This window comes from Schistocerca cancellata, chromosome 3 (assembly GCF_023864275.1).
Source record: "Schistocerca cancellata isolate TAMUIC-IGC-003103 chromosome 3, iqSchCanc2.1, whole genome shotgun sequence".
NCBI lineage: Eukaryota > Metazoa > Arthropoda > Insecta > Orthoptera > Acrididae > Schistocerca > Schistocerca cancellata.
Window position 1 is genome coordinate 43,127,191 of NC_064628.1, and position 14,566 is coordinate 43,141,756.

Genomic DNA, 14,566 nt, shown 5'->3' on the forward strand with positions numbered 1-14,566 from the left:
GGTTTTTACTTATAAATTATTTTGGTGGTACCAGAATGAATTTACACTGTCCACCCCCAGTAGCTGAGTGGTCAGCATGACAGAATGTCAACCCTATGGGGGCCGGGGTTTGAGTCCCGGCTGGGTTGGAGATTTTCTCCGCTCAGGGACTGGGTGTTGTGTTGTCCTAATCATCATCATCATTTAATCCCCATCGACGCGCAAGTTGCCGAAGTGGCGTCAAATCGAAAAACTTGCACCCAGCAAATGGTCTACTCGATGGAAGGCCCTAGTCACATGACATTTACATTTTACACTGCAGCGAAGAGGTCATTGTTATGGAAATTCATGTCATGTGCCAGATTGGGACTTGAACCTGGGGCCTTTGTCTTTCTTAAGTGCTTTATCGACTAATGTATCCAGAACAACTGCTGACCTGCCCTCACTCCTTTCTCAAGGTCCACACACACCATTCTCAAGGTGTACACACACACACACACACACACACACACACACACACACACACACACACACACACAGTCTCACTCACATGACCACAGTGTATTTTATGTTATTTATAATATCACATAACCTGATTCTTCTGAAATCTTGTACTTCTGCACTAGCACTTCTTTAGGACAGCAATTCCATGTGTATAAAGACATTTTCTTAATTGTTTTCCTTAGAAGGTGAATGGCTATTATATCTTAGGAATCAGAAATAGCTTTTTATATAAGTATAAATCTACATGTTGGTGATACTTTTGCATTAATTTGTTAAAAAAAAAATCTAACACACTCCTCATAAGTAATGTTCGGTTTAGGAACTATGGAAGGAACAGTATTTTACGAGTCTGTTTTGAAGTATGTATGATGTCAAAAAATGTGTTTTGCCTCCTTTTAGATTGTCCTCATTAAGGGGTTCATGGAATAAACAATGGATCCATTGTAACAAAAATTGTGTAAGTGTATTGCATTGATTTATTTGTTAACCATTGCAGGCATTATCTGGACTTCATTCACCATTTTGTGAAGCTGTACAATGAAAAGAGATCTGATCTTGAAGAGCAGCAGCTGCATTTGAATGTTGGTTTGAGCAAGATTGCAGAAACAGTGGAACAAGTAGAAGAGATGCAAAAATCACTTGCTGTGAAATCTCAGGTATTGGAGCACTTAATGAAGTTTGTTCTCTGCCTCTGCCCCCCCCCCCCCCCCCCCTCTCCCAATGTGCTTCCTTCTTGTAGAATGCATATGCTATAAATGTTGTATATACAGGGTGTTTCAAAAATGACCGGTATATTTGAAACGGCAATAAAAACTAAACGAGCAGCGATAGAAATACACCGTTTGTTGCAATATGCTTGGGACAACAGTACATTTTCAGGCAGACAAACTTTCGAAATTACAGTAGTTACAATTTTCAACAACAGATGGCGCTGCGGTCTGGGAAACTCTATAGTACGATATTTTCCACATATCCACCATGCGTAGCAATAATATGGCGTAGTCTCTGAATGAAATTACCCGAAACCTTTGACAACGTGTCTGACGGAATGGCTTCACATGCAGATGAGATGTACTGCTTCAGCTGTTCAATTGTTTCTGGATTCTGGTGGTACACCTGGTCTTTCAAGTGTCCCCACAGAAAGAAGTCACAGGGGTTCATGTCTGGCGAATAGGGAAGCCAATCCACGCCGCATCCAGTATGTTTCGGATAGCCCAAAGCAATCACACGATCATCGAAATATTCATTCAGGAAATTAAAGATGTCGGCCGTGCGATGTGGCCGGGCACCATCTTGCATAAACCACGAGGTGTTCGCAGTGTCGTCTAAGGCAGTTTGTACCGCCACAAATTCACGAAGAATGTCCAGATAACGTGATGCAGTAATCGTTTCGGATCTGAAAAATGGGCCAATGATTCCTTTGGAAGACATGGCGGCCCAGACCAGTACTTTTTGAGGATGCAGGGACGATGGGACTGCAACATGGGGCTTTTCGGTTCCCCATATGCGTCAGTTCTGTTTATTGACGAAGCCGTCCAGGTAAAAATAAGCTTCGTCAGTAAACCAAATGCTGCCCACGTGCATATCGCCGTCATCAATCCTGTGCACTATATCGTTAGCGAATGTCTCTCGTGCAGCAATGGTAGCGGCGCTGAGGGGTTTGAATTTTGTATGGATAGAGGTGTAAACTCTGGCGCATGAGACGATACGTGGACGTTGGCGTCATTTGGACCGCAGCTGCAACACGGCGAATGGAAACCCGAGGCCGCTGTTGGATCACCTGCCGCACTAGCTGCGCGTTGCCCTCTGTGGTTGCCGTATGCGGTCGCCCTACCTCTCCAGCACGTTCATCTGTCACGTTCCCAGTCCATTGAAATTTTTCAAACAGATCCTTTATTGTATCGCTTTTCGGTCCTTTGGTTACATTAAACCTTCGTTGAAAACTTCGTCTTGTTGCAACAACACTGTGTTCTAGGCGGCGGAATTCCAACACCAGAAAAATCCTCTGTTCTAAGGAATAAACCATGTTGTCTACAGCACACTTGCACGTTGTGAACAGCACACGCTTACAGCAGAAAGACGATGTACAGAATGGCGCACCCACAGACTGAGTTGTCTTCTATATCTTTCACATCACTTGCAGTGCCATCTGTTGTTGAAAATTGTAACTATTGTAATTTCGAAAGTTTGTCCGCCTGAAAATGTACTGTTGTCCCAAGCAGATTGCAACAAACGGTGTATTTCTATCGCTGCTCGTTTAGTTTTTATTGCCGTTTCAAATGTACCGGTCATTTTTGAAACACCCTGTATAAGAACAGTTACTCAATGCTTTGCTATTATATGGAAACAGACCAACCTATCCTTGTGCATGGGCAATTTGGACATGTGCCGTGGAGGAGTAGGGCTTTTTTCAAAACATTAGCTCCACATTCAAAGTATGTTTCAATGCATTATCAGTAAACTTCTATATGGACATTGGAATATGTCACAAATTGTTTAGGTGTATCTAACTCTTTAGTACTTCAATAATACTGATTTTTTTTAAAGTTTTGAAAATGAATGTAATATCTCTTTTTCCCAGTTCTAATTTCCAAAATAGTGTGCTATTTGTACTAAGTGTTTTGCAGTTGTTAATGAATTTCTTTATTAAAATTTTTCTCATATCTTAAATCTGCTAACAGGAGTGTTAAAGTTTAAATTCTGAAATAAGTATGTAAAGATGCGACTTTTGTAAACTCCTGTTTATGCCTAGTATGCTTATTTCATAAATACACATTTCTGAATTGTATTTTGCATTGCGGTCTGATATGAGAGATACAGTTACACAAAATTACCTACACAAAATATCTGCTTGACTTTCTGAATTTATAAGTAATTAATCATGGTGAACTACACTGGTAGTGATCTTAAGAGAGAAATATATATATATATAGACACACAAACAAACACAAACATACACACAAAATCTAGCTTTCGCAACCAACGGTTGCCTCGTCAGGAAAGAGGGAAGGAGAAGGAAAGACAAAAGGATATGGGTTTTAAGGGAGAGGGTAAGGAGTCGTTCCAATCCCGGGAGCGGAAAGACTTACCTTAGGGGGAAAAAAGGACAGGTATACACTCGCACACACACACATATCCATCCACACATACACAGACACAAGCAGACATTTCCTGCCAGCACTTTCTTTTGGTAAGTCACATCATCTTTGTTTTTAAATATATTTTTCCTTCGTGGAATGTTTCCTTCTATTATAACTATATATATATATATATATATATATATATATTTAAAAAGAAAGATGATGAGACTTACCCAACAAAAGCGCTGGCAGGTCGATAGACACACAAATAAACACAAACATACACACAAAACTCTAGCTTTCGCAACCAACGGTTGCCTCGTCAGGAAAGAGGGAAGGAGAAGGAAAGACAAAAGGATATGGGTTTTAAGGGAGAGGGTAAGGAGTCATTCCAATCCCGGGAGCGGAAAGACTTACCTTAGGGGGAAAAAAGGACAGGTATACACTCGCACACACACACATATCCATCCATACACACAAGACACAAGCAGACATTTGTAAAGGCAAAGAGTTTGAGCCTTTAAAGGGTTGCAGCCAGAGATGGGAACTTTAAGTGTGAGGCCTTTGGGGGTGATGCCAAATGTCAGACAAGCCTGAGAAAATAAAATATGGGAGTGTAATCTGGCTAGGGCGAAGGCATGTTTGCGGAGGGAATGTAAATAAAACTTAATGGGGTCGTTGTGGAGGTGTTGTGAGGGTGACATGGTACTGGAAGGTGGAAAGTGGAACACGAGGCTGAAATGAAAATGAAAATAAATATAAAAATATATGGGGAGAGATAAAGGTAAAACTAGAAAGCAGATGGAGATCTGGTGTGAAAAGAGGCGAAAAAGGGTTGGTTAGAGCTGGGCTATGTTGATCCTGTGGTGAACTTGTGTAGGTAGATAATGATGTGCACAAAGGTTAGGTGGTTGTGTTGCCGCCAAAACACGTTAAAGGGTGGAGAAATACGGGAAAATTTCGAAAAAACTGCGTGAGGATGTATTAAAAGGGTGGTTTGGTGGTGGCAGATTATGGAAATGAAGCTAACAATTGTCTGATGAAGAAATAATGACGTTAAAACCTGTGGGAAGCGGCTAAAAATGATCGATGATGTGAGAAAAACGGAAATGGAAATAAAGCAAAAGATATTAAAACTAGCCAAAAAGGTTGTTTGATAGCTGAAAGGAACTGTTTGTGAACTGGAAACGGTGGATTTTATAGCAGCGGTAGTGTTGAAAGCGGAAAAAAAAAATTTTTTTTGGTTATGGTTTGGAAGTGGGTTACGTATTGTTACGTACTATTGAGTATATACCGGCGGGATAAAATTGTATACTGGATTACGGTAAAAAAGGAGAAGGTGAATAGAAAGTAAAACTGCTGGCAAAAACAGAAGGAGGAAATAAGATGACAGAAAAGACTACGAAATTAACAGTGACAATAACAATAACAATAACAAACGTGATTGTTGGATTCAAATTAATGATATGAATATAATAGAGGGAAACATTCCACGTGGGAATAATATATTTAAAAAGAAAGATGATGAGACTTACCCAACAAAAGCGCTGGCAGGTCGGTAGACACACAAATAAACACAAACATACACACAAAACTCTAGCTTTCGCAACCAACGGTTGCCTCGTCAGGAAAGAGGGAAGGAGAAGGAAAGACAAAAGGATATGGGTTTTAAGGGAGAGGGTAAGGAGTCATTCCAATCCCGGGAGCGGAAAGACTTACCTTAGGGGGAAAAAAGGACAGGTATACACTCGCACACACACACATATCCATCCATACACACAAGACACAAGCAGACATTTGTAAAGGCAAAGAGTTTGAGCCAAACTCTTTGCCTTTACAAATGTCTGCTTGTGTCTTGTGTGTATGGATGGATATGTGTGTGTGTGCGAGTGTATACCTGTCCTTTTTTCCCCCTAAGGTAAGTCTTTCCGCTCCCGGGATTGGAATGACTCCTTACCCTCTCCCTTAAAACCCATATCCTTTTGTCTTTCCTTCTCCTTCCCTCTTTCCTGACGAGGCAACCGTTGGTTGCGAAAGCTAGAGTTTTGTGTGTATGTTTGTGTTTATTTGTGTGTCTATCGACCTGCCAGCGCTTTTGTTGGGTAAGTCTCATCATCTTTCTTTTTAAATATATTTTTCCCACGTGGTGGGAAAAATATATTTAAAAAGAAAGATGATGAGACTTACCAAACAAAAGCGCTGGCAGGTCGATAGACACACAAACATACACACAAAATCTAGCTTTCGCAACCAACGGTTGCCTCGTCAGGAAAGAGGGAAGGAGAAGGAAAGACAAAAGGATATGGGTTTTAAGGGAGAGGGTAAGGAGTCATTCCAGTCCCGGGAGCGGAAAGACTTACCTTAGGGGGAAAAAAGGACAGGTATACACTCGCGCGCACACACACACACATATCCATCCATACATACAAGACACAAGCAGACAAGCAGACATTTCCTTTCACGCCGATCACCTGCCACTCTACCTAAAACCTCTTTCCTCATGTCTGCTTGTGTCTTGTATGTATGGATGGATATGTGTGTGTGTGCGAGTGTATACCTGTCCTTTTTTCCCCCTAAGTTAAGTCTTTCCGCTCCCGGGATTGGAATGACTCCTTACCCTCTCCCTTAAAACCCATATCCTTTTGTCTTTCCTTCTCCTTCCCTCTTTCCTGACGAGGCAACCGTTGGTTGCGAAAGCTAGATTTTGTGTGTATGTTTGTGTTTGTTTGTGTGTCTATCGACCTGCCAGCGCTTTTGTTTGGTAAGTCTCATCATCTTTCTTTTTATATATATATACGCACACGCATGTCCGTCCACACATATACAGCTTGTGTCTGTATATGTGTGGATGGATATGTGTGTGTGTGCGAGTGTGTACCCGTCCTTTTTTCCCCCTAAGGTAAGTCTTTCCGCTCCCGGGACTGGAATGACTCCTTACCCTCTCCCTTAAAACTCACATCCTTTCGTCTTTCCCTCTCCTTCCCTCTTTCCTGATGAGGCAACAGTTTGTTGCGAAAGCTTGAATTTTGTGTGTATGTTTGTGTTCGTTTGTGTGTCTGTCGACCTGCCAGCACTTTCATTTGGTAAGTCACATCATCTTTGTTTTTATATATATATATATATATATAAAAGAAGGAAACATTCCACGAAGGAAAAATATACCTAAAAACAAAGATGATGTGACTTACCAAATGAAAGTGCTGGCAGGTCGACAGACACACAAACTAACACAAACATACACACAAAATTCAAGCTTTCGCAACAAACTGTTGCCTCATCAGGAAAGAGGGAAGGAGAGGGAAAGACGAAAGGATGTGGGTTTTAAGGGAGAGGGTAAGGAGTCATTCCAGTCCCGGGAGCGGAAAGACTCAGAATCCTCAGAACCTTAGGCCCCCTACAAAACCTTTCACCTGACTCCATCAACCTCCTGACCCCACCGACACCCCGCACCCCTACCTTCTTCCTAAAATTCACAAACCCAATCATCCCGGCCGCCCCATTGTAGCTGGTTACCAAGCCCCCACTGAACGTATCTCTGCCTACGTAGATCAACACCTTCAACCCATTACATGCAGTCTCCCATCCTTCATCAAAGACACCAACCACTTTCTCGAACGCCTGGAATCCTTACCCAATCCGTTACCCCCAGAAACCATCCTTGTAACCATTGATGCCACTTCCTTATACACAAATATCCCGCACGTCCAGGGCCTCGCTGCAATGGAGCACTTCCTTTCACGCCGATCACCTGCCACTCTACCTAAAACCTCTTTCCTCATTACCTTAGCCAGCTTCATCCTGACCCACAACTTCTTCACTTTTGAAAACCAGACATACCAACAATTAAAGGGAACAGCCATGGGTACCAGGATGGCCCCCCTCGTATGCCAACCTATTCATGGGTCGCTTAGAGGAAGCCTTCTTGGTTACCCAGGCCTGCCAACCCAAAGTTTGGTACAGATTTATTGATGACATCTTCATGATCTGGACTCACAGTGAAGAAGAACTCCAGAATTTCCTCTCCAACCTCAACTCCTTTGGTTCCATCAGATTCACCTGGTCCTACTCCAAATCCCATGCCACTTTCCTTGATGTTGACCTTCACCTGTCCAATGGCCAGCTTCACACGTCCGTCCACATCAAACCCACCAACAAGCAACAGTACCTCCATTACGACAGCTGCCACCCATTCCACATCAAACGGTCCCTTCCCTACAGCCTAGGTCTTCGTGGCAAACGAATCTGCTCCAGTCCGGAATCCCTGAAGCATTACACCAACAACCTGACAACAGCTTTCGCATCCCGCAACTACCCTCCCGACCTAGTACAGAAGCAAATAACCAGAGCCACTTCCTCATCCTCTCAAACCCAGAACCTCCCACAGAAGAACCACAAAAGTGCCCCACTTGTGACAGGATACTTTCCGGGACTGGATCAGATTCTGAATGTGGCTCTCCAGCAGGGATACGACTTCCTCAAATCCTGCCCGGAAATGAGATCCATCCTTCATGAAATCCTCCCCACTCCACCAAGAGTGTCTTTCCGCCGTCCACCTAACCTACGTAACCTCTTAGTTCATCCCTATGAAATCCCCAAACCACCTTCCCTACCCTCTGGCTCCTACCCTTGTAACCGCCCCCGGTGTAAAACCTGTCCCATGCACCCTCCCACCACCACCTACTCCAGTCCTGTAATCCGGAAGGTGTACACAATCAAAGGCAGAGCCACGTGTGAAAGCACCCATGTGATCTACCAACTGACCTGCCTACACTGTGATGCATTCTATGTGGGAATGACCAGCAACAAACTGTCCATTCGCATGAATGGACACAGGCAGACAGTGTTTGTTGGTAATGAGGATCACCCTGTGGCTAAACATGCCTTGATGCACGACCAGCACATCTTGGCGCAGTGTTACACCGTCCCGGTTATCTGGATACTTCCTACTAACACCAACCTATCCGAACTCCGGAGATGGGAACTTGCTCTTCAATATATCCTCTCTTCTCGTTATCCACCAGGCCTCAATCTCCGCTAATTTCAAGTTGCCGCCACTCGTACCTCACCTGTCATTCAACAACATCTTTGCCTCTGCACTTCTGCCTCGACTGACATCTCTGCCCAAACTCTTTGTCTTTAAATATGTCTGCTTGTGTCTGTATATGTGTGTGTGTGCGCGAGTGTAAACCCGTCATTTTTTCCCCCTAAGGTAAGTCTTTCCGCTCCCGGGACTGGAATGACTCCTTACCCTCTCCCTTAAAACCCACATCCTTTCGTCTTTCCCTCTCCTTCCCTCTTTCCTGATGAGGCAACAGTTTGTTGCGAAAGCTTGAGTTTTGTGTGTGTGTTTGTGTTCGTTTGTGTGTCTGTCGACCTGCCAGCGCTTTCATTTGGTAGGTCGCGTCATCTTTGTTTTTGGGTATATATATATATATATATATATATATATATATATATATACCTAAAAACAAAGATGATGTGACTTACCAAATGAAAGTGCTGGCAGGTCGACAGACACACAAACGAACACAAACATACACACAAAATCCAAGCTTTCGCAACAAACTGTTGCCTCATCAGGAAAGAGGGAAGGAGAGGGAAAGACGAAAGGATGTGGGTTTTAAGGGAGAGGGTAAGGAGTCATTCCAGTCCCGGGAGCGGAAAGACTTACCTTAGGGGGAAAAAAGGACGGGTATACACTCGCACACACACACATGTCCATCCACACATATACAGACACAAGCAGACATATTTAAAGGTCTTTAAATATGTCTGCTTGTGTCTGTATATGTGTGGATGGACATGTGTGTGTGTGCGAGTGTATACCCGTCCTTTTTTCCCCCTAAGGTAAGTCTTTCCGCTCCCGGGACTGGAATGACTCCTTACCCTCTCCCTTAAAACCCACATCCTTTCGTCTTTCCCTCTCCTTCCCTCTTTCCTGATGAGGCAACAGTTTGTTGCGAAAGCTTGGATTTTGTGTGTATGTTTGTGTTCGTTTGTGTGTCTGTCGACCTGCCAGCACTTTCATTTGGTAAGTCACATCATCTTTGTTTTTAGGTATATTTTTCCTTCGTGGAATGTTTCCTTCTATTATAACCATATATATATATATATATATATATATATATATTTAAAAAGAAAGATGATGAGACTTACCCAACAAAAGCGCTGGCAGGTCGATAGACACACAAATAAACACAAACATACACACAAAACTCTAGCTTTCGCAACCAACGGTTGCCTCGTCAGGAAAGAGGGAAGGAGAAGGAAAGACAAAAGGATTGGGTTTTAAGGGCGAGGGTAAGGAGTCATTCCAATCCCGGGAGCGGAAAGACTTACCTTAGGGGGAAAAAAGGACAGGTTTACACTCGCACACACACACATATCCATCCACACATACACAGACACAAGCAGACATTTGTAAAGGCTTGTGTCTGCTTGTGTCTGTGTATGTGTGGATGGATATGTGTGTGTGTGCGAGTGTAAACCTGTCCTTTTTTCCCCCTAAGGTAAGTCTTTCCGCTCCCGGGATTGGAATGACTCCTTACCCTCGCCCTTAAAACCCAATCCTTTTGTCTTTCCTTCTCCTTCCCTCTTTCCTGACGAGGCAACCGTTGGTTGCGAAAGCTAGAGTTTTGTGTGTATGTTTGTGTTTATTTGTGTGTCTATCGACCTGCCAGCGCTTTTGTTGGGTAAGTCTCGTCATCTTTCTTTTTAAATATATATATATATATATATATATATATATAAAAGGAAAGATGATGAGACTTACCAAACAGAAGCGCTGGCGGGTCGATAGACGCGCGGGCATGCACACGGAATTCTAGCTTTCGCAACCAAGTTCCCATCTCCGGAGTTGCCCTTCAGCATATCCTCTCTTCTCGCTATCCGCCAGGCCTCAATCTCCGCTAATTTCTAATTTCAATCTGCCGCCGCTCATACCTCACCTGTCTTTCAACATCATCTTTGCCTCTGTACTTCCGCCCCGACTGACATCTCTGCCCAAACTCTTTGCCTTTACAAATGTCTGCTTGTGTCTGTGTATATGCGGATGGATATGTGTGTGTGTGCGAGTGTACACCTGTCCTTTTTTCCCCCTAAGGTAAGTCTTTCCACTCCCGGGATTGGAATGACTCCTTACCCTCTCCCTTAAAACCCAAATCCTTTTGTCTTTCCCTCTCCTTCCTTCTTTCCTGACGAGGCAACCGTTGGTTGCGAAAGCTAGAATTTTGTGTGTATGTTTGTGTTCGTTTGTGTGTCTGTCGACCTGCCAGCACTTTCATTTGGTAAGTCACATCATCTTTGTTTTTAGGTATATTTTTCCTTCATGGAATGTTTCCTTCTATTATAACCATATATATATATATATATATATATCAGTGTGTGTAGTCTCTGGATTTATGTAAGGAAGTCTACCCAGATTCAGGTTTCCTTTGGTTCCTTAAGGGAAATTTTTAAGAAGAATGTTGGGGTATTCCCTTTCAGGATGATGCAGATTTACTTCCCCATCCTTGTCCTGTCTGAGCTAACTACTTTGCTTCCTTCTTCTGGGATAAATGCAAAATAATGTCTGTAACAAAGAGAGAGAAGCTAACGCCTAATTAAAAGATTAGTGATAAATGTCTGCAACCTGTCAAATTGTTCGTATACCTGGAAATAACCCGCTAAAGTGATATAAAATGGGAGGGACACATGAAGTCACTGGCAGGGGAGACAGGTGGAACCCAGAATTGTTGTAAGGATTTTAGGAAAGTGCAGTGTGTCTTTTACTTAAACCACACAAGACATAATTGCAACTTATTCACAGAGGTATAATTGAGATGATGAGGGAACTTAAATCAAAATCTTTGGAAGAAATACACTGTCTTCATTTGCCAAGAAATCATAAAGTTTCAGTTATCACTAAAAAATAAAAATCAAGCTGGGACCATGAAACTTGATATTATATTAGTACTTTTGTGTATTCACGTTCAGTGCTGCACATTTTTCTGGGTGAAGAATGATTTTAGGGAGACCTTGGTTGTAGTGGTCTCCATTTTGATTGCTCAGGAAGCTCATTATCTCATTATCATTCTGGAAATACCTGCGACACAATATTTTCTTCATCCAAGGAAAGAGGAAGAAGTCACTGGGTACAATGTCAGCGGATACAGTGTTGAGACAAAATTTGATAGCCCAGAAAAGCAGCTTGCGGGATGACGTTCTGTGCAGAATGAGCTGGGGTGTTGTGATGGGACTGCTTCCTGTAAACTTGTAAGGAGGTTACAGTTGTATGGTCCTGTGACTGTTGCCCCTGATGAATGTAAACTGTTAGCTCCATACCATGGCTATTCTAAAGAAAAGAAAAGAAAACAAAGCAAAACACTCCACGTCAAGTTGCTTGACAATGTTGGGCGTTCGCCTTTTTCACCAATGGTAAATCCACTTGTCCATGGCTTGCTTTGTCTCTTTGCCTTGGATTAATGATGACAGACTCAGCACTCAACCATGGTGATTAGGCAGCTAAAGAAGTCATCTGGATAGGCTTGACACATTTGCAACATTTCTGCTGCTGCCTCTGTTCAGTAAGATTTCAGACTGAATGTAAGTTGTTGTAGAACCCAGTGGATGGTAACCTTTGTGGAATTCAGAAATGTTGCTTAAGATGTTAAAAGTGATCCCCAACAGGTTTTGGTTCTCCAACAAGTGCCTCAATTATATTACACTGACCTTTGAGCACTAGAGCCTCCACTTCTCTTGAGAGTCACAGTTTTCAGCAAACCACTTCATTGATCATTATTCAGACTTGTTTGACCCCACTGGAAGCCTCTGAGCCACCTGGCCAATCTCTCATGTGACAGTGCTTTGATGTTGTACTCTTCCACCAGCTCGGCATGGACAGTTGCTGAGTCCTTCCCCTTCAAATGCAGGAAACTAATCATTGCCCAATTTCCCACAGTTAAACAGTAGATTGTACCATTTTGTTTTGGCTTCTCTGGCTGAGTTTAGCAGTACTGTGGTGGTGGGCTATCAGTGTGTATCAGGACTGCACACACGTACTTACAAACATAAAACTGTGTAACTTTCTTTAAATGATAATCAGAACTTAATGACTACTCTTCATACTAATCAAATATTTATGTCCTAGTAAGTGGAGCAGTATACCAATAGTTCCTGAAATCATTTAAGGCACTGAGTGGATGATTCATTTGCAAACAAAATGGGCAGTTCGTCTCCCCATCAATATCCAGTCTGAGCGTAGTGGCTTGGTATCAACAGGGTGTAAATTTTTAATCTTCTTTCTCTTGTCACCTACCTCAACAAATTACACTTACTTCCTCCTCCTTCCTCTTCCATATCCCTACGCCAACTCAAAGTAGCAGCATTTGTCTTTGATTGTTGACAACTATCTTTCTATCTTTGAGATAACCAGATTAAGATAATGTTTTAGTGTCCCCTGTTGGTATTTCGTTCAACTATTCTACATTTACCAATACTTGTAACTAATGCATTTGTATCATTTTACTCCACAAAAATTGTTTCTTGATTCTTAGCTTGTTTACAACTGTGTAGCAACAAAAATTTGAATACATGTTTCATTGTTTGACATTCTTAGGCTGTTGTATCAAAATCTGAAGACTAAGTCTATGACCTCATTGTCTTTCCTGGCAAGCTGAACTCTTGTATTAACTCTAGTTATTCTTAGAAGACTGTGCTAAGTTTCATGAGATTTCGTGTATGTTATGTAGGAGTTGCAAGCCAAGAATGAAGCTGCAAATGCGAAATTGAGACAAATGGTAAAGGATCAACAGGAAGCAGAAAAGAAGAAAGTCCAGAGTCAGGAGATTCAAGCTGAACTGGAGATACAAACTGTAAAAATAGCACAGAAGCGTGAAGATGTCATGGCTGATTTAGCTCAAGTGGAACCAGCTGTCATAGATGCTCAGCAAGGTAAGTTCTGAAATGTGCTGTACTTAACGGAATGACATCCTGTGATTTTAAATCAACTTCGGATTATTCAAATAGAATACGGGGTGCTCAGAAACAATCTGAAAAGCTTGTGAGTGTGTTGTAGGGTAGGTTGTGCTGAGAAATTATTGTAAAGAAAAAATTCAATACATTGCACCATTTCAGAGTTAATTAGCATTGTAATTTGCCAGTCTGGCAATTGTGTACTCAAAATCTAAGTGGCTCGCCAGAGAAAGTGTCGCCAAATGTGTTCTCTGTTAGTTTTCCCTAAAACTGGGGCAGTAATAAGGATCAAACCCAACTCGGAGGCTGACCAGTCTCGTGTGCTAAGAGTACAACTGACACTGTGTCTGGTGGGCTGCTTGAATTTGTGTATGATGACCTCATTTGCTAACATCGGAGCTAATGCTGCAACATATTGAATTTTGCGTAACCTACATTGCAACACCCATTCAGGCTTTTGAGACTGTTTCTGACCACCTGATATAATGAAAAGTATAGAAATACATAAATCTGATAAACAATAGGCAATGTGTTTCATCATGGTTAGTTAATATAAGAAAAGCATTTGTTGTTAAAGTACTGAGAAAGAACAAAAAACATGGCTTTATTTATTGAAGGTAGCAAAAATATGCTAATAGAACAGTTAACAGCCAGAATGAAAAAGTTGAAATTCAGAAGAAATGGTGAACCAGTAAAGTGTAGCTACTGAAGATGTTATAGCAAGTGTAATTTAAATTTTCTGTTAGTTAATTTGGATACTTCGCATTATTTTCCAAGCACATCTATACTTTGTTTTTCACCCTCCATGGCTTTTGTTGCAGTACCATAACTTGTTATGCATCCAAATTTTAGTAGGTTAGTGTTTATTTGGACTGAAAACGTGGGCTAACATGGAAACTGAGAGCAAAGTAAAATATTTTTAATCATAAATTAATGATTTTGGTTTTTGTTTTGGATAGGAAATCATCATGTCAAAAAATTATTTACTTCACATTGAACATGGTATTTGAATGCTTTCATTACAAAATAAAAATGTAAGACTGATTAATTAC

The 14,566-nt window shown here is 41.9% G+C and overlaps 1 protein-coding gene across 3 annotated transcripts in view; it reads left to right on the forward strand.

The window, feature by feature from the left end:
- The window catches only part of LOC126176887 (dynein heavy chain, cytoplasmic), a 228,059-nt gene that overhangs the window by 143,517 nt on the left and 69,976 nt on the right, over positions 1-14,566 (forward strand). For all 3 annotated transcript variants that reach the window (XM_049924087.1, XM_049924088.1, XM_049924089.1), the window contains 2 exons: positions 980-1,139; positions 13,292-13,493. In XM_049924087.1, coding sequence (XP_049780044.1) covers positions 980-1,139; positions 13,292-13,493 — 362 coding nt within the window. The remainder of the gene's footprint in view (positions 1-979; positions 1,140-13,291; positions 13,494-14,566) is intronic.